The sequence below is a fragment of the Podarcis raffonei genome, chromosome 17, assembly GCF_027172205.1.
Source record: "Podarcis raffonei isolate rPodRaf1 chromosome 17, rPodRaf1.pri, whole genome shotgun sequence".
Taxonomy (NCBI): domain Eukaryota; kingdom Metazoa; phylum Chordata; class Lepidosauria; order Squamata; family Lacertidae; genus Podarcis; species Podarcis raffonei.
In genome coordinates, this window is record NC_070618.1 from 20544228 (window position 1) to 20565848 (window position 21621).

Genomic DNA, 21621 nt, shown 5'->3' on the forward strand with positions numbered 1-21621 from the left:
CTGGCACCGCAGCAATTTAGGCTGCTGTACACGCCCCCTTGAAGGCACCTGGTTGGGTGCCTGGCCAAGGGCGTGGGCGCCAGCCAGGTGAGTGGGAGGCAGGGGGCAAATGCCCCCTGCTTGAGGCAGAGTCCGGCTCCCGGCCACAACCACTCCCCTCTCTTGCAGGGAGGAGAGTCTTTAGCAAAACACTAAGCAATCACCTCCTATTAATTTAACTGCATCAGGATATGAAACACATGATACATAATTCTGATACTTTAATATTAAGACTTTTCTGAATGATAGGTGCAAAGGTAGTAATTGAACAATTTCAGCTGGATTTTTAAAAAGGTATGTAACAGGGGACACGGGTGGCGCTGTGGGTTAAACCACAGAGCCTAGGACTTGCCAATTAGAAGTTTGGCGGTTCGAATCCCCGTGACGGGGTGAGCTCCCGTTGCTCGGTCCCTGCTCCTGCCAACCCAGCAGTTCGAAAGCACGTCAGAGTGCAAGTAGATCAATAGGTACCGCTCCGGCGGGAAGGTAAACGGCATTTCCGTGCACTGCTCTGGTTCGCCAGAAGTGACTTAGTCATGCTGGCCACATGACCCGGAAGCTGTACGCCGGCTCCCTCGGCCAATAAAGCGAGATGAGCGCCGCAACCCCCGAAGACCGGCCACGACTGGACCTAATGGTCAGGGGTCCCTTTACCTATGTAACAACAATATATCTTATCTCTTCTCTCCCTCCTATTCTGGCTCATGAAGAATCAATAATCAAGAGCATTTCTGCCATATGAGCCTGTTAATGCCTTATTTCAGGTATCTTCAAGTCAGATATTAGGTGGGTGATTGCTAGAGAGGGCCTTTTTTGTGGTGTTGCCCTTGTCTTTCAGGAATGTTTGCTCGGTGTCTTCACTTTTATCATGTAGTTGACAGCTGGAAACTGTTTTATTTTCTTAGGCTCTCGGTTAGTGGTGTCATGTTATTTTACATTAACTTATATTTTTGGTTATAAGTTTATCATTCATTTTATATTTGAGTTGAATTAAATTATATTGCTGTTTAATAGATTGTTGCACACTTTTGGTGCAGTATGTGGAAGTGAGCAGTGCAAGTGCTTCATCTAAAACAAATAAAATTGTTTCTATATGAGTAATCCAGTTCTGAGTGTGAGACATATTGTCTATTGTCTCAATCTGAGCCATGGGTGTGACTGAGGGCCTCCTTTCCCCTCTCCCCTCTCTAATTTGATATTTGGCAGGATACAGACTTCCAATAATAGGATGCAGATTGCTTAAAAAAACCAGGTAGATAAGCAGCAATCCTGAAATGGTTTTAAAGGTGGTTGTTTTTTAACTGAAATATAAATACTTCAGTGGTGTTTATGGTGAAGATGGTCCCTCCACACAACTGCCCCCCAAGAAAGAATTGTATAAATTGTTTGATTCATATTGGGTTCCTTATCTAGCAACAACACTAGGCCTCATCCTAGCTCATAAAAAATATTCAGAAGTTGCTAGTCTCTTTTCTCTGAATCATGAAAAGCAGGGAAGAAATTGCTTCCCTTTCATATTTTCCTATCAGAAATCCACCCCACATGAATGGAAAAAATCAGCATCATGGTGCATTTAGATAACTAGAAATTGATTTAGTTAACAGTAGTCACCTTTACAGGGTAGCTGAAATTTTGTAACAGCTACCTGGATTTTAGTTTTGAAATAAGATTAGTTAAACACGGGTATTTTATTTTATTTTTAAGCCACATCAGCAAAGGTGTCACTAATAGGCAAAATAGTTCATAAATATTCAAAGACTAATTGAAACTTAACCCTGTGTGTTCTCCCTTTCCTCTTAGTGGTAAAATTCCACTGAAAAATAAAAGATCTTGTTTGGTATTTTAAGACCCGTTGCTTCTATCTTACAGCAGCTTCAGATCTCTGTTACCAAATAATTCATATGCAGTCAGCACACATTAAAATTTGAAAAAAGGAGTGGCAGAGGAAAAGAGAGGGAAAGAGAAAGCTTTGAAGCAGAATTTTCTTTCATTAAATTAGTGAATATGACAAGGTTATGTAATGTTCCAGAGGGATGAAGAGCTGCACGTCACTAACCTTTTAGATTCAAGAGGCTTTATCCTTTTCATTTGCTACTGGATGAAGGCTTAACACTGGATTAACTGGCAAGTTCCTTTTTTAATTCAGGTAGATAAAGCCCCTATCCAGATTTTATATATAATTATTTATCATATGCAATATAAAAATAAGCACTACGCATGTACAGATAACCATATTTCTACTTCTGCATGTGTGTCATATGTGTATGCGTGTAGAGATTTACATACTGATTTTGTACATTTGCATATTGACCTGTCAAGATGATTCCTATTATCTTCTGTGACTGAGATACAGAAGAAGCACTACAGCTGGTCAAAGAATGGACCATTGTTAAAAGGGTCCCTTACCTTTACTACAATATTGCGGCTGAATGGCATTTCCTTGCCAATATGCAACTCGCTATTTGAAAGCAATTATTAGAAATAAATGTGGATTTATTGCCAACTTTAGATCTGAGCATTGTACCTTTACACAGCCAGTTAGCATGTGATAATGTTGGTCTTTGGGAGGTATAAAGCTTGACTTGCTAATTCAACTATTAGAAGCATAACATCAGGCCAGTCAACTTTTTTCTGGCCAGGTGGCAACCGTATGTTTCAGATAAAGGTAGCTCTGCTTTCTGAGATCCTTTTAGCTGGATATACTCCCTGTTTGCAAAGCTCCATCGCAGAGTTATGCTCCTTCCAGAAAGGAAGGTCACCATGGGCCTCAAACTGGTGAAAGGATCCATGTCCTTTCCTGCATTTTCAGGGACTTAAATTCCAAGTGAGACGCTTCAGAACCAGTTTAAGAGATAATTCAGCAACTCCTTACACTAATACAGCCGCAGTGGTGCTAATGGGATTATGCCAGGCATCCCCAAACTTGGCCCTCCAGATGTTTTGGGACTACAACTCCCATCATGCCTAGCTAACGGGGCCAGTGGTCAGGGATGATGGGAATTGTAGTCCCAAAACATCTGGAGGGCCTAGTTTGGGGATGCCTGGATTATGCCATTGTACATATCCATCAAAAACCAAAATTTTTGATCTCAACTACTTAAAATGGGGGCGGGGATAGATATCTTTTAGCTCAAGGGCATCATCGCCTCATAGGCAACATCGTGTTGGATGTACTGCAGCAGCAGGTGGGCCAGATGTGAAAGTGGGTAGAGCCCCAAATGTGACTTTTACCTTTGTATAGTTGGCTATATTCCAGTCACACAAAAGTCAAAGGCTCCATCTGCGGAACTTGACATCTTTCCGCAGGGCCTGCAAGACAGAGCTATTCCGCCAGGCCTTTGGCCAGGGCACAGCCTGACTCCCTCCCTCGGCAATCTTCGCGGAGCTCTGGCCCAATGGTGGCCAGTGGCTTGAATTTAATTAATTTTATAATGAATGATTTTAGAGTGTTGTTTGTGTTGTACTTTTGTATTGTTTTATTGTTGTTAGCCGCCCTGAGCCCGACTTCGGCTGGGGAGGGCGGGATATAAATAAAATTTATCATTATTATTATTATTATTATTATTATTATTATTATTATTATTATCTCACCATCCTGGCAAGCAAGATGCATTGTCAGAACAGAGGAAGGCCAAGTGCAGGTTGGATAGAGATGCGGCCTGGGAAATAGGGATGTTTCATGGGGAGAGGACTCCAGGCCACTCCCCTGGGCCTGAGGTATCTCCCCCTTGACTTAAAGTGCAATGGCCATGGAATAACTTAAGTTGTTGTTGTTGATTTGCAATAGCCTGTATATCCAAAGAGGTCATCATACAATCAACATAAATTACAGTGGTACTTTGGTTATCAAACTTAATCCGTTCTGGAAGTCTCTTCCAAAACCAAAGCGTTCCACAACCAAGGTGTGCTTTCCCATAGAAAGTAATGCAAAATGGATTAATCCGTTCCAGACTTCTAAAAACAACCCCTAAAACATTTAACATGAATTTTACTATCTAACGAGACCACTGATCCTGAAAATGAAAACAATAAACATTGTACTGCAGTCACACAATCAGTAGCTGAACTGGGTTCCACGCAGTCACAAAAACAAAACAAAAAAGCGACAAAAAGCAAAAACGCAAAATAAATAGCAAAAACAGACAGACCTCAGCGTAACACTCAAAACGGAAGTTTGGCGCTCAAATTGTCAGCGTGACACTCAAATCGGAAGTGTCACTCTCAAAGCGGAGCACGTTCGGCTTCCGAAAACAGTTTGCAAACCGGAACACTAACTTCTGGGTTTGCAGTGTTTGGGTTCCAAGTTGTTTTGAGAACCAAGGTACCATTGTATTTTATTGTTGTGATACAAATTTCTACAGGAAACAAAACATAGTAAAAAAAAATACTTTGTTGCATTTTCTATACAGTGGTACCTCGGGTTACAGACACTTCAGGTTACAGACGCTTCAGGTTACAGACTCCGCTAACCCAGAATTAGTACCTTGGGTTAAGAACTTTGCTTCAGAATGAGAACAGAAATAGTGCAGTGGCGGCGCAGTGGCAGCGGGAGGTCCCATTAGTTAAAGTGTTACCTTTAGTTTAGTTCTTTAAAAGACACACATTATATTGCCCTGGACAATATAAAGCGACTAACAAATTCCATAAATAATCATCATGAAAATACTATTGAACAACATTAATTAGAAGAAGCATTAATTAGAGGCTCTTTTACATGTTTTCACAAAAGGTCTTTGTATGTGAGAGATCTTTTGTTTCCCAATTAAGCTATATAAACTGTAAATTAGTATGTGGGTGCAGGAATGCTAGTTGGCAAATGAATGCCTGCTGCTGGCTGGCTTAGTTTGGAATTTTTCCGATGTCCCTGGGTCAGAGATAACATGTGTCCCATTTTAAAAATATGCACAATCTCCAGCAAAATAAGTGTTTGTAATCTCTACAGAATGCTGTGTTGCACATCATGTCTTGTTGCTTGAACAAGATTTATGCAGTTGGGAAATGTAACACACCTATCCTGCTTTCGGTTACTTATCAGGCTGTTTGTCACCAAATTGCAATTTCCGGAACAAAATATTCTACATTATCATTATCACCCATGTATCACACTATATTTCTGAATACTAGAACAGAAGGGCTTTACAAAGTTTGGCTCACTTTATTAAGACTGAGGGAAGCGGCTGATTTTAGCTGGCTGGTAACATAAATGTCTTGTGTGAGAATATCTTGGTTTGCACAAGACAAGGCAAATAGGAATTGGAGATTTTCTTTGCAGCTTTAATTTGTTTCTGTGGAAACAGTGACATTGACACAGGACTGTTGAACAGTGTGACAGTCTACTCAAGGCTTATTTTATGAAAATCCCCTTTAGGAGTTGTTGATTTTTTTTTTCCAAAGAGGCCTCAGCCATGCCTATATATTTGAGTTTGCAAATTTGTATAGCTGTATTTTTTCCAGACATTTGGATTTGATGAAATCCTTGTCAGGCGTAAATGAATATAGTTGCTTTGAAGTTGGTGGAGTAAAGCTGATTTATACCAGCTAACATGACGAACTACAGTGTAATTCTCTTGTGTGTTCATAGAATGGCATAGGTACTATGATATCCCTTTTTTTAAAAAAAGCCCTGTATGTACTGAAGGCTGTATTTACAGGAACACAGTTAAACATCTTGGGCAATCTGTATGGATAATTTAGAGCTGGTAATTACTTCATGTGGATAGGGATGCGTAGAATATGCCACCATAATTTCACACTCTCCAATATTTCTCCAACGAAAATAGAATACAATAAGAATAGAATAGAATAGAATAGAATAGAATAGAATGAGCAGTGGTGGCCAACTTCCAAGAGACTGTGATCTACTCACAGAATTAAATACTGCCAGTGATCTACCCCCATTTTTTAGGGGTTCATTTTTTAGAGATTTTTTTAGGGAGGGCAAAAGACACGTTTTTAGAGGGTTTGGGAGGCATAAATTGCTTAGCTTTTCGGGGGGGAGGGCTGTAGTGGAAATGCGGAAGACAATTGTATTTTGAGGAGTTAGGTGGCATGTCCCTTTCCCTTTAACATCCCCAGTTTGATTCTTGTGTTTCACACACCTGCCAGGAGTTTTTCTTCTGTGTTGCAAGTGCTGGCTGGATGCCCAGCTGCAGGTAGTGGGAGACTCTCAGCCGCTCTGTATTAGTTCCATCTCAGGGTCCTGGGCTAATCATAAGTAATGCCAGGTACACTTGATTACATCAAGGCAGGCTATAAAAGCCATAGGTGGGAGAGGCCCGGAGAACTTCTACCCAGATCAAAGGACCTGATGCTGGGAGACTGACGGTCGGGGTCTTTCTCCTGCTGCTCTACCTGGGGCTCCGGGCAGCTGAAGGGGAGATTGGGTAGCCCCTGTTGGGTGTGTTTTATTTTATGCTTTGCATGTCCAATGTTTATTGGTTAATAAAACTGTTTTGGTTCCCCTTCCACCTCCTCATTCCATTTGTCCTGATACCCTTGGAAAGAACTGCTGTATTTGGCAGCACAAGGGTGGTGCAACGTTTCTGCATTATTTTGGGGTCAGAGAAACAGCAACTCACCTAAGGATTGCTGGGGGGAAAACAGCCTTGGTTTGTAAACTCCATCTTCCGTTCTCCAACAATGGAGGGTGGGGCGGGACGAGGGGGCGGGGCCAGAAGGGGGCCAGACCAAAACATCACAGGGATCAACCAGTAGATTGTGATCAACCTGTTGAATATCCCTGGAATACAGTAACAACAATTTTATTATTTATATTCCGCCCATCTGACAGGGTTGCCCCAGCCACTATGGGCAGCTATATATATATATATATATATATATATATATATATATATATATATGCGCGCACACACACACACACACACACACACAATAAAACATTAAGCATTGAAAACTTTCCTATACAGGGCTGCCTTCAGATGTCTTCTAAAGGTTGTATAGTTACTTATCTCCTTGGCTTGGGGGTCACATAACTCCATACCCTTCTGATATTGGTCCATAAAATAGGGACATTCTGGGATCAAGTCAGTAGCCGGGATGGCTTCTGTAAATCCAGGACTGTCCCTGGAAAATAGATGCATTTGGAGGGTTTGTAATTTGTGGCCCACCAAGGCTAGCAGAGCTGACCAGCCAAGTATACTTTGCAAGGTGCTGGACAAGGAAAGTAATTATGTACACTTATTTTTGTAGCACACTACTAATGGATACCCCAGTAAAGAAATTATTTTGAAGAATATGCTTAAGGGCCTTTAACATCCTAAGCATGTATTTATTTGCATAGCAAGTCTTGGGATCAAAGTAAGGGTTTGTTGGTAGAATTATTGCTAATGCCATCCCACATGGAGTATACCATTGTATGCAACAATTTCTTAACTTTGAAATACTATGACTGACAGTTTATAACCCTCAGGAAAAGACCAGAAGCTTTGTTTGGGAGTTTGCTTAAAAGATTTCATGAAATCATAGCTCACTTGCATGCCCTTTTAGAAATAAAAGCTAATTAACTTCTTGCACAAGCCAATTTGCAGGTACATTGTAAGCACAGGTTAGAATTAAGGAGCAGTAATTGCTTATAATGATGATCAGCATAACTGATGTGATAAATTATGATTAATGAGTAAATTAGCAGTGAATGCTGTAAATGAGTCTGCTATGAAAATTATTTTAAAAAGAAACAAAGGGCAACCAGATCCATCAAGTGAGCTGCATATGTTTAATAGTTTGTCTTGGAGAAAATATAAAAACTAGGATAATTGATAATGATTTTATGTAATACTGTATGCATGTGACAATCAAACGGTCATTGTTGCTGCTAACAATATAGGTATTGCTATTATTTACTTACAACGCAATAAAAATGCACAAAAATAATAAGGTCTGTCAATATATAGGCATATCAATGACTTTAAAAACACCAATTATTCATGATCTAAGTTTTATTGATGCCTAGCCCTCCTTCATAATGGGGCTGATACAATCATGTCCTACTCTGAACCACTAGTTCAGCAAGTGTGTGCCCACAATCTTCTTGTTTCTGTGTGCAGGATATATTTTCCTCCACATCTTCCTTCAGAGTGCATTTGTCTGAGGAACAAAAACTGATATTGTAGGATAGGACTAAAAGCATGACCCTCCTCCAAGGGTTATGGTCCATGATACCTCAAGGACAGACTCTTCCCATATATGCACCAACCCAGACTCTGTGTTCATCAACTGAGGCCCTTATTCATGTTCTTTTTGTTTTAACTATTTGTTTATGCTTTTATCTCGTATTTTTATCTCGTGAACCACTCTGAGATCTTGTGATGAAGGGCGGTATAGATATCTAATAAATAAATTAACACGACAAATACAATAGTGTCATGTATGTGAGTAATGCATTAACAGCGCTCACACTTTTCAGTTACCCCTGGGCTGGTTCTAAGTACTTGTGATGAACTCCTGCAGTACCAAACATTTCAAAGCAACTCAGTCTTGCCCGTTCCATAATACACAACTCACTAAATATGTTTCTGTAGATTGAATGTATTGCCCTCAGCTGTACTTGAGGCATGATTCCAACAGATTCCACACGGAAAACGCTTATGTCCCTGTGGAGATGGCAGTACCGAATTGGTGGCTTGCACTCTGGCTTGCACTCTTTATAAAGGCTTGAGGAATGAGATTATCACTCCTCTTTTATTGTCCATTCTGGGTCACCCAACCACTGCCACGGTGTCCTTTCTCTTGGCAGTTCAAGATGAGCAGGTGATAGCAAAGGTTGCAAGGTTTTTACCTGGGGCAATCAGAATAAGATCCACTATTTGACTATTGATTCAAAACCCTAAAATGTGTTTTATATGATTGACTTTTTATTTATATTCTTTGTATATTATATTGTTTTATTGCTGTGGCCGATGGCTGATACAAATAAAGATTCATTTTTAAAAAATGTGTTTCTGAATAAAATTATCTGTGGGTTGCCATCTATTAGTCCAAAAACTGGTGCAGCCCATTAGTTAGTATGAAGTGTCAATTGGGAAGTGTCAAGTGATGATTCTGCTCTGCGGCCTAGATAGGTCATTGTTTGTCAGCCTCCAACTTTAGTTCTGTATGATGGGAATAGCAATGACCTACCTTTCAGGTTTTTTATTATAATAATAAATGTCATATTGACCAATGTTATATGTTAAATGAATGAATGGATTTAAAAATGCCTTTGTTGTGTGTTTGGTAGTAGACGTGCATATTATGACATCCACAAGTCTGTATTAAATCAGACAAACAAGGACAGTGTTTGCCGTTTTCACTGAACTTTACTTGTTCATTATCTCTCCCAGCTGGATGTTCAACCTGGTCAACTCAGGGGCATATGCTGTGTGACTAATTTACTGGAAGCAACTTCTGTCTCGTTTTGTTCGGCGGAATATATTGTATTGGAATTTTCCCACGCAGATATGAAACTTTGCTTAATGAACTATGCCAATGAGCAATTTTGTTGGACTTTGCACTTCAGTGTTCAAAGAAGGTTAAAAATGTGTGCCAGTTTTTCAGCTGGTGTTGCTCTCATGCTAATCAGCAGAATGGTGCTATAGAGTGCCATTAATAGTCTTGGTAGCTGAATGTCCAGAAATTATCACCATTTCCTACCACAATATGTATTCGACATGATTAACAACCTCCATAGATAAGAGGGTGATGCATTAATATGCGAGTTGGAGACTATTGACTTGATAGTACTGTGATAGCTTTTATTAGAGCATTCGGGGTTTGTGAAGGAATGTGCATACCTTAACTTACAAAGAATTATGACAAGCCAATTTGGAAGGTAGCTCATTAGTCCTTATGTAGACGAAAGAAAATGGTAATCTGGCAGTATAAACTAGTTGCATTTTCTATCAATAAATGGTTTATTGGTGTTAATGGTAAAAGGAATATGAATAAAGGAAGTTTTACTTTGTCTGCTTCGTCAGTTGTCCTTGGTAATTTATTTTCACCAACAGTTGAATAGCAACATTTAGAAACAAACTAATAAACATTGGGTGATTCTGAACACTAGTTGGGTAACACCTATTAAGGCCAACAGTTTTCAGCAACTCAGTCATCCTGTAGTTTTTATTCATTCTTTTTTGAAGTTTTCTTTAAGCAGAATGAATATTAATTTGTTAATGGAAGTCTTAGGAACGTGTATGTTTCTAAAGCATGTAGATTCTTGATAGCCATGAATCCTTTGGGCCATTGAGGAAGCTAACCCAGAAGACTTCAAAGGCTCTGTACTGGGTTCACTGAATCTTTCACTGCCTCTCTCTCAGGGGAAAAAAAGGATTTTGAAAGGCTGACCAGTTCTGCAACAGAAAAGACTGCAGCAGTTGTCTTCAAGGACTCGTCAGCACATACATCTGCATGCCCTAGTTAGATATCAGTGCATCAGTCTTTTTGTCAGAGGGCATATTTGGCCTCAGGGTTAACCAAGAGCTTCAGTTAACTCAGGTTCCAATCACTGGATTTTTTACTCACAGATCTCATTAAATTATTAAACATCTTGGACGATTTCCTGCTCATAGCCTTCCATGAAACTATATATTCAATCACAGGAACAAAATACTTTTTAGTGCTCAGAGTAAGGGGGAATGATCCCCCTTCTTGCTATATCTCAAAGATAATGGATTGTACTGTTTTCTATTTCATTCTCGCTCCCTCTGCCAGCTTTTGTTTGATTGACGGCGGGGCGTCTATCCCTCTCTCCCCGTTTCTTGTACTCTCTATGGTAGCTTGTGGGGGTGAGAGCGAGAGCGAGCGAGCAGGTGTGTTAAATCACATTTTGGAGCCATACCAATGAATAAGCATTTTACCTTTTAATCCTGTATGAAGGCAGATCTTCGTGAGAGTTTCCATTTGGAACATCAACCTTCTTGGCATATTAGGTGTAATGAAATAGAAGGCTGTAACAGAGAACAAAATACATGGGAATCCTAGAGCCACTACTTTTGAGCTGCCCAAGGATTGCCCATCATTTACATTGCAGATGCTGTAGATCTTAGGCACATGCATCTGAAACCATCAGGGAAGGCAGTTTTGGCAAGTGGTCTTTATTATGAATTTTCAGGACCATCAGACACCTGCTAGATGCAAGCATGCATAATGGCTAGGCCTTAGGTTGGATATCATATGGATTCTACTGCCTCTTATGTGCTTTGTTCTGTTCTTCATCTGTAGACACTCTTATCAGTACTTCCACCTTGCCTCCCAGTTTTCTTTTTTCACTATGTTTGGTCAGTCATGGGCGAAACTATTGAGAATTATATTCATTGAACAGTTCTGTTCTTACCTGGTTGGGCGGCTTGTGCCTGTAGGGACATATGTGAGCCTCCAACTGTTTTCAAAAGCTCCCTGCGAGTGATTGCGTCAGACCACTGACAAGAATTATAGGTGGAGGTGTGAGAGATGGGTGTGCCCAGTGCCAGATTTACATATAAGCTAAACAAGCTATAGCTTAATGCCCCACTCTCTTGGGGCCCCAATTTTTTTTTAAAGGAATAATAATAATAATAATATTAATATACTTCTTCTTAATTGTATTTCAGTTCAACAATTACTTTGATAAAATACATAATTTGGTATGTGCAAAGGGATTTATATACCTATTAGGTCCATAAATTACCATATAGCAGATATTCAACACAAAAAACAGTGACAATTTGTTGTTGACAAAGGACAGCTGGACATATAAAGGGCCCCATTACCTTCAGTAGCTTAGGGCCTCATCAAACCTAAATTTGGCCCTGGTGTGTCAGGGGGTAGGGAATGGCAGTGCAATGCAACTCCTAACAGATACCCTTAAGGAAATGTGGCCCTAGACAGAAAAACATGTCCCTCGCTTCAACAGTACATGTGTAAGTGCATAGTTATTTTAAAGAGGAAGATATAACCTTTAGGCTTTGTACTCTGTTTATGAACACATATTCTTTTCATAATAGCTTCTACTGGTGTCTTTGTACAGGCAAAAGCATGCTGTAATTTGGATATGAGAAGGCTTTGGTGATTAAAATTGCTAGCTGTACAGTCTATTTTGTACAGAAAAGACATTTGAATTCTTATAAAATTTAAAATGTTACAATGGTGAAATAAATACATCTTATATATTTGTTATTTTCCTTGTTAATATAGATATGTGTTAAAATCTCTTAGGGGCAGCTTCACACTGCTGGATAGTTTAGTCGGTAGAGCATGAGACTTTAATTTCAGGGTCTTGTGTTGGAGCCCCAAGTTGGGCAAAAGATTCCGCATTGCAGGTGGTTGGTTTTCCACAGATCTGAGGGCAATGAAACAATCGTTGAGACCGCTAGAGCGCCGGTGGCGGATAACTCATTCCGAATCTGACCGGACACAGGTTAGAGCTCAACGTCGAGCCTACCAAGTGGCGATAGCGACGGCGAAGAAGAATTTCTTCACCGCCGCTATTGCATCTGCAGAAAACAGCAGCAGGAGACTTTTTCAGGTGGTTCACAATTTAGCGGAACCACCTGCAACATCGGGGCCCAGTATGGGCCACATGTTCTCCTGCAATGATTTTGCAAAGTTTTTTGCAGATAAAATCGCTCAGATTCGGGAAGAAGTAGACTCCACCGTGGGAGCAGGGCCGGGGCGGGAGAGTGCTAGAGTTCTGTCTAGTCAAGTTGAGTGGGATCAATTCCAATCTGTTACCTCCGAGGATGTGGACAGGCTGCTTGGACGAGTGAAACCAACCACCTGTCTCCTGGATCCTTGCCCATCCTGGCTTATAAAAGCTAGCCGGGAAGGACTGGGCGATGGGCTTCGTGGGGTGGTGAATGCTTCCCTCCGTGAGGGAGCCTTCCCAGACCCGCTGAAAGAGGCGGTTATTAAACCGCTTCTTAAAAAACCATCTTTAGATGCGGCCACGATGGCCAACTATCGCCCAGTCTCAAATCTTCCATTCTTGGGCAAGGTGATTGAGCGAGCGGTTGCCGAACAACTCCAGGCACGCCTGGAAGAAGCGGACCATTTGGATCCCTTCCAGTCGGGATTCAGGCCTCATCATGGGACTGAAACTGCCTTGGTCGCACTGGTTGATGATCTCTGGCGGGCTAGAGACAAAGGTGAGAGCTGTTTCCTAGTTCTGCTGGATCTCTCAGCGGCGTTTGATACCATCGACCATAACATCCTTCTGGACCGTCTTGAGGGGCTGGGAGCTGGGGGCACTGTCATACAGTGGTTCCGCTCCTTCCTCCTGGGCCGTGTTCAGAAAGTGGTGGTGGGGGATGAGTGTTCAGACCCCTGGGCTCTCACTTGTGGGGTGCCTCAGGGTTCTGTCCTCTCCCCCATGCTTTTCAACATTTACATGCAGCCGCTGGGAGAGATCATCAGGAGGTTTGGGCTGGGTGTTCATCAGTATGCGGATGATACCCAGCTCTACCTCTCTTTTAAATCAGAACCAGTGAGGGCGGTGAAGGTCCTGTGTGAGTGTCTGGAGGCGGTTGGAGGATGGATGGCGGCTAACAGATTGAGGTTGAATCCTGACAAGACAGAAGTACTGTTTTTGGGGGACAGGAGGCGGGCAGGTGTGGAGGATTCCCTGGTCCTGAATGGGGTAACTGTGCCCCTGAAGGACCAGGTGCGCAGCCTGGGAGTTATTTTGGACTCACAGCTGTCCATGGAGGCACAGGTCAAATCTGTGTCCAGGGCAGCTGTTTACCAGCTCCATCTGGTACGTAGGCTGAGACCCTATCTGCCTGCGGACTGTCTCGCCAGAGTGGTGCATGCTCTGGTTATCTCCCGCTTGGATTACTGCAATGCGCTCTACGTGGGGCTACCTTTGAAGGTGACTCGGAAACTACAACTAATCCAGAATGCAGCAGCTAGACTGGTGACTGGGGGCGGCCGCCGAGACCATATAACACCGGTCTTGAAAGACCTACATTGGCTCCCAGTACGTTTCCGAGCACAATTCAAAGTGTTGGTGCTGACCTTTAAAGCCCTAAACGGCCTCGGTCCAGTATACCTGAAGGAGCGTCTCCACCCCCATCATTCTGCCCGGACGCTGAGGTCCAGCGCCGAGGGCCTTCTGGCGGTTCCCTCATTGCGAGAAGCAAAGCTACAGGGAACCAGGCAGAGGGCCTTCTCGGTAGTGGCGCCCGCCCTGTGGAATGCCCTTCCAGCAGATGTCAAAGAGATAAACAACTACCTGACATTCAGAAGACATCTTAAGGCAGCCCTGTTCAGGGAAGTTTTTAACGTGTGATATTTTACTGTATTTTTGGTTTTTATGGAAGCCGCCCAGAGTGGCTGGGGAGGCCCAGCCAGATGGGCGGGGTATAAATAATAAATTATTATTATTATTATTATTATTATTATTATTATTATTATTATTATTATTATTGGACGAGATGGTCCTCGTGGTCCCTTCCAGCTCTAGATTTCTGTGGTTCTATGTAAGAATTCCTGCATAGAAGAAACTCAAGTGTAGGAATGCTTTACATCTGTAAAAATCATACGGAGTGCTGATTTTACATTTGTGTAAATTTCCAACTAAACATACACAATTGGACACAGTATCCTAGTTCATGTACATTAAGCAAGGGGAATCCATGGTATATAAACCCTATAAATGTTGTTAGATTCTGTCTCCCTTTCGGCATGGCTAAAGGGAGGGTTTATGGTCAGGGTTAATGGGAGATGTAGTCCAACAACATCTGCAGGACACCCGGTTCCCACCCCAATGCACACTGTATATGAGATGATCACATGCAGTGATCTGCATGCACACAGCATGTTAATTCCTACCTGGAAGTGCCTTCTGTGCTGGAATATTTTAATGTATCCAGCTACATGCCAGCTTTAATTTCCCTTGCTTTAAGGGTTAATACTGTTTTTAGAGAAACAACAGATTTCTATTTTAGTTCTTTTGACAGCTTGACACGCTCTTTTGGATATTTCTTGCTTAGATTTATTTTGCTGTTTTTTCTTTTTCTTTTTTAGCACCACCAAAGTTTACAAGAACACCCGTTGACCAGATAGGAGTCTCTGGGGGAGTCGCATCATTCATCTGCCAAGCTACGGGAGACCCGAGACCTAAGATTGTCTGGAACAAAAAGGGCAAGAAAGTCAGCAATCAGAGATTTGAGGTATTAGGTCCATTGTTCTGTTCCTCTGAAAAACATTTACTTTAATACCGCCTGATTATTCCCTATTGCTTTTGAACAGTTATCATATTAGAAGTGCGGCATTGATGCTTACATTGGTGTACCGGAACAAAACAACCCCCCCCACACACACATTTTAGAATCTCTCCCTAAAGAGAAATTCCAGTTCAGTTTATAACAGTTCTCCACATAACCTCTGACCAGACTGAGAGTGAGATGTGCTATGAATTTATTTATTTTTTAATCCCTATTCTGCATTCTTCTTTTGTATTCCGCTTGCTTGGGTTGGCTATGCTTTGCTTCTCAATGACCTGTGGGGTGGAAGGCAGAAATCCAGTTCCCAATGTCATCTGTGGTGGATTTTGCTGAAGAGTTAGAAGTATGATTTTGGGAAAACACTGGGAAAAATATTTAAGTCAGGTTAAGAACTCAGAAGGGTTGTGGATAATGTCATGGGTTTATGAACAGCAGTGGCAATCAGCATCACAGAAGCAATAAAATCACAATGTTAGTAATAGTGTGCCAATTTGGGGATGGCATTGTGGTTCTCTTCTGCAGTCTTACCTTTTTCCCCCGTGCATGGTACACTGTGCCCCAAAGCCCCTTGCTGCTGCTGATCCCCTTCCATCATATGCGAGATGGCACGGCTGCATGTACGCTAATGGCCTGTATATTGGTCCAGCATACTCAGATTTTTTGTTTAGTATCAGCATTTGGGAAGTTCTTGGTTGTTTACAGGTTGATGGGGGGGAAATGAATACACTAACAATAATATGGAAAAAAGCAATCTTAAATCATAAATAGAAGCATGGTAGATAGTAGGTTATAGCATCTTAAGAACATAGTGAGATCCTGCTGAGATCAGGTGAGTGGCTTATTTAGTCCAGCATCTTGTTCTCACGGTAGCCGACTGGATGCCTATCGGAAACCTGAAAACAGGACCACCACCGCACTCTTGCTCCTGTTGTTTCCACCAGCCAGAATTCAGAAGTATACTGCCTCTGCCATTAAGAGGAGGACCATTTTCATTACTGGTAGTCATTGATAGGATTCGAAAACCCACAGAAGATAAGGCTTTTATCCTCTCTAATCCATCAAAGTTGGTGGCCATCATGGCCTCTTGTAGGGTTGAATCATATTGTTTAAATTATATGATATGGTTTATCATATTCCTGGTCAATATGGCAGCCTAATGCTGCATAAGAAACAAGTGAGGGATTATTGAATTATTGCTCCACATTGCTATAATTCTCTGCTTCCCTTTCTTCTCCCTCTTTGCTGACTTTAATGACGTCATTCCAAAGGAAGCTCTTGTTGCAAATTTTCTTACATACATTGCTGAGAGGCACTCATTTCCCTCTCCTTGCACCCAAGCATTAGATTCATCTGTAAATCACAAGTTTGGGTTTTAATCCTGATTATTACTACTTTAAAGGAACAGAAAATACATTTCTTTCTTTTCTTTTCTTTTAAATATTTTTTTATGGAAGTGTATATGATATATCTGAATAAGTATTCTCCACTGCCTTTCTTCTTAAGTGTTTCTTTTAATCAGTTTCCCGAGATGAAAAAGAACTGAACCCCAACATTGATAGCTGTGTGAAAGCTAGATGCTATCTGCTTCACACACTTTAATACTTGGTGGTGGGTGTTTCTGATACTTGTTTTGATGGAACTTCTGTAAGCAAACCAGGTTAGGAACAAATATGTTTGCTATATCATTTTAGTTTGCATTCATAACTGTTTTGGGCCATTGTGTGTGGCAAAGAACTGCAGTTGGCCTTCAGCCCTTCCCACTCCTCTTTTCATAGACATGATGAATGTTCTATATACATGTGAACCTCAAATAATAATCTGGAGTTTTCACTGGTTGTTACAAGGCTGGTATAGAATTGTTGAGGCAAAGCACATGAACTTATGTTTTGTTGGTTTTGGGGTCTCGTCATTCCTGGTAACTAGAGGTTCTGGCTGGGGCTAATGGAAGTTGTAGTTGTGGTCCAACAACATATGGAGGACATCACACTGACTACCTTGGATGCATGTGCTTCACAATATCAACAGATTCAGAATGTGGTAATACATATTCAATAGGAGTGGTTAAGCAAGAACTTAATTACTCACTTCTGTGTCAGGAGTCCTACTCATACCAACCAAATTGTCGGGTTCCAGAGCTTGTTGAAGCAAACTGCATGTTTGGAGCTATCCAAGGTGCTGTAATTGCAGTATGATCCTGCCTGCCTAACTAAGCATTTGTTGTGCCCTGGGCAGCATATAATGCTTTATTATATTGCAGCATATAATGCTTTATTAGTCCTAGTTGATATATAGCACAACATTAGTCTAGGAAAATATAGATCTAGAAGTATAACTCTGCAAAATATTTAAGTTTGTTTATATTGCTTTTGCTATGTTTTTATTACAACCCCAACGCACAATAAGAGGAGTAAGGTGAAGAAGAGATTTCTCTCCTTCCTTACCTCCCATCTTGCAACCCACAATCTACCTATGCTTCCTTGCCTATTCCAGAAAATATCTGAACATTTTAGCTGCTTTCTGTGGGAGGCTGCACGTTCCCCAAGATTAATTGACATACACCACAGACATATAAACTATGCAGGGATTGTGTGAAACAAGGAACTAGACAAGCATTATATGAAGAAGAGAAGTGTACATGATCTGTGAGTCAAACTCTTTCCTTCCCATGATCCTTTAAGTATTGAAGTGCCTCTTGTATTAGGCTTCAGTGGCTGTTCAATTTCTAATTTCCAATTTTTACAAATGCAGATCAAAGTCTAGGGAAGAATGCATTTTTTTCCAGTAAACTGAAACGTATATGAAAGGCTAAAAAAGATATAATCCATTATTTATTACCCCAGGAGAGTTTAAATTGACTCTTTTGAACAGGCTTTTAGCACACATTTGTTTAAGTTTGGATGGATTCCCCTTCCATCTTGAGTGAATTTCAGGGCAGGGGCAAACTTGCCATTTATCCTAGTTTTCTAGAAGTTAGGAACAGGGAATATGGCTCTATCTGTGTTTGTTTAAAAGGTGGCAAGAGAAGCCAGCAAATTCCCTGAAATCTCCATGGAGTTAAACTATCCTTATTCAACCACTGCGGTTGCAGTTAGGGGATTCCTGCCTCCCATCCACCAGTGCTTGCAAATTTCAACAGGTGTTAGTGAATTGAGCTAGGTTCATGGTCCTTATATTAATTTACAAAACCCTGAATGCCGTAGGTCTAGGATGCCTTAGGGACCACTTTGGCTCTTATATCCCAGCTCAGTCACTGAGATCATTGGTTGGAGCATTGCTGGTTGTCTCCTGAGTTGGTGAGCACATTTGACTTCAACATAAAACCAAGCTTTCAGCGTTAGCTCACTCCCATTGAAAACGCTTCCAGCAGAGCATTGGATACAGGCACTTTCTGTATGGACTTACAAGCATTTGCTGAAGCCTCTCTTCTTTTGCCACCAGGCTTATGCAGAAAATTAAGAAAGTGTGCTACTTAATAGACACCTGGTGATCTGTGTGTTGTTTTGTGTTGTTCTTACTACATTTTACTTCTTCTAAACTTCTTTGACTTTTTAATGAAATTGAAGTATACAGTTATTTTACAAACAAACTAAACAAGCACTTTTAAAAGTCCTGGACAATTATTGCACGGCCAGTAAGGCTGAGGTCATGAAAGAACTTGTCGATGTGGTCTTAGCTGAGCATTTGTTTCCCAGATTCAATTTTTCATCTGCCATGTGGTTGTAGTCAGTCACAGACCCAAAATACACCAGCATGCTCACAGTTTCACACCCTTTCAGTGTCCCTGGGTGAGGATGATCTGTAAAGGCATCCATTAATTCCTGCCTACCATTTTAAACATGAAATATATGTCTTCTGAGTGTTGGAGGCCTGGAATAGACTGTGGATCCTTTGCCACAAAAAAACTCTCTGGGGAAGATGGCTGAGCTGGCCTTGGAGGTTGTGCTTTTTTTGTATTATAGCTGCCACCCAACCCCATATGCATGTGAGTGACACAGATATTTTTTTCCTGCACTACCCTGCAGTTATTTGGTCACTGTAACTATGCATGCCATGGCCATGGCTAGATGATCTTCACATGGCTCACATCACTGCTCTTTTATGTCGCTTTCAAATTAATGACAATTTGGCCAGCCCACCACTAGAGAGTTTTATAGTGAGTTAAAATTTGAGAAGAAGAAGAGGAGGAGTTTGGATTTGATATCCCACTTTATCACTACCCGAAGGAGTCTCAAAGCGGCTAACATTCTCCTTTCCCTTCCTCCCCCACAACAAATACTCTGTGGGGTGAGTGGGGCTGAGAGACTTCAGAGAAGTGTGACTGACCCAAGGTCACCCAGCAGCTGCATGTGGAGGAGCGGAGACGTAAACCCGGTTCACCAGATTACGAGTCTACCACTCTTAACCACTACACCACCTTTTGCATTTTAGCCCCCTTACTTAGGGCCAAGAAATATGAGTGACTCTTAAATTTGCTCCTTTCCACTCGTATGAAATCAACCATTGATGTCCATGATAGAGGAATTTAGACCAGTGATATTATGTATTAAATACCCAGGCTTAGTGGAGAGGCAGGTATTTGTAACAACACCTGTGACAGCTCCTGTTTCCTTCAATAGGTAATAGAGTTTGATGATGGATCTGGATCCGTTCTCAGAATACAACCACTACGGACTCCACGAGATGAAGCTATTTATGAATGTGTTGCTTCCAACAGTGTTGGAGAAATAAGTGTGTCCACAAGACTCACTGTGTTACGTGGTAAGTGGCTTCCATATATTTATTATTTTAAAGATATTTGTTTGCTTTTGTTTCTTTACAGATTGTAGGGAAATGTTTTACAGAGTTACAATATTTATACTTGAAAAGGGAAAAACCCTGATATGTTTTTCACCTAGAAATTGTTCTCTTTCAAACTGAGTTGACATAATGATTACATCACAATCAGTTGTGCCGTGTGCAGTTGCATGTAGCGAGTGCAGTTGGTGATATCTTCCTTCCCAGTGTCTGGGATTTGTCCCTACAATAGCTGTTGGTTTATCTCTTCAGGTTTATGGTGGACAGGTTGCTTTGTGTAATCTGGAGAGAAGCTATATTTGATGTACATTCGGTTGCTACTTTCATTTGATGTACTTTCGGTTGCTATTAATGTATAAATTGTTCTTTCTTCTCTCAGAAGAAATACTGAAGTTCAGACATAAAAAATAGGAGAATTTAAAACGAAGAAGGGAGCTATAGCTAAATTCACTCAACGGTTTTTGGATGAATTGGGTTTTCAAAGTGCTGCCCTTGGCATTTTATGCTGTGTGATAGGCATTTATATCAAAGGTAACCTAAGCAAGTTGACACTGACCTTGGCAAAACTATAGAAACAGAATTTATTTACATAATGATGAGCTGTAGGTAGTTAAGCACTTTGGTGAACACAAACAATCTTTCTTTCAGCAATAGGAATGCTTGTCATCTTGTTCTGACTCTTTGTATTTCTTGGTCAATCAGAGCTATCAAGGATGACTTTGAAATAACATTTTGTGCTCCGACCATATACTGTATGTGTTTTGCTTCATGATTCACAGGTGTCACTTATGTGAAGCCACTAGTGGCAGCTTTCTTGTGGTAAATGCCAGAAATCAGATGGCCTTTTATATCTGATTTCCAGCCTTTAAAAATAAGGATATATATGTTGTTACCTGTGTGTCCATCTGACGTAGTAGATACTCAGTGATAACCTAGGAAGAATACATGTGTGTGGCGGGGTTGGTTCCCTCCTCCTTTCAATTTAGAAACAGATTTGGTTATATAGGTATTTATATTTCCTTTCCCTTGAAGTATGAATGGCTAATTTGCTCTTCATCACTATGAGACATTGTCCAAGCTGTGTATGAACACATAGTTCCCTACTTCTGCCTTTTTGCCATGGTTCATACTTGTGATGGAAATGAACTCTGACATCATCCACGTGCTCTGTGTAGGTTGGACAATGAGGATTGAAAGTGGAAATCAACAGAACACAAGTAACAATAGGGAGAGCACTTTAAGGTTCCTGGTTTTTCCTATATAGCCATATGGTGACTCATATGACCCATATGGTGTCAGGTGTGGATCAGGTGACTGTGCTTTGGGAGAAATAGCATTGGACGACAAACCGTACGATCTTTGCTGGGCTGATTTGGTTCACAGACTGGGGTGTTCCCCACTGCTGTTTTAAATCCCTGGAAACTTTGAAAATCATATTGTTCATTTGTTTGTTTTTGCTGTTTTGAGATTAATAGATTTGATTAGGTGTTGTTGCTGACTTGTTTATGCTTTCACCCTGTGCAGAAGAATATAGTGAGATAATTTTAACAGTCCATGTGACAGCTCTGTATTGTCATTTGCTTTGCACAAGTAG

General features: G+C 41.1%; 1 protein-coding gene across 41 annotated transcripts in view; it reads left to right on the forward strand.

The window, feature by feature from the left end:
• PTPRD (protein tyrosine phosphatase receptor type D) overlaps positions 1-21621 on the forward strand; it is a 1152007-nt gene that overhangs the window by 890612 nt on the left and 239774 nt on the right. For all 41 annotated transcript variants that reach the window (XM_053371570.1, XM_053371569.1, XM_053371568.1 and 38 more), the window contains 2 exons: positions 15034-15179; positions 19850-19991. In XM_053371570.1, the coding sequence (XP_053227545.1) occupies positions 15034-15179; positions 19850-19991 (288 nt within the window). The remainder of the gene's footprint in view (positions 1-15033; positions 15180-19849; positions 19992-21621) is intronic.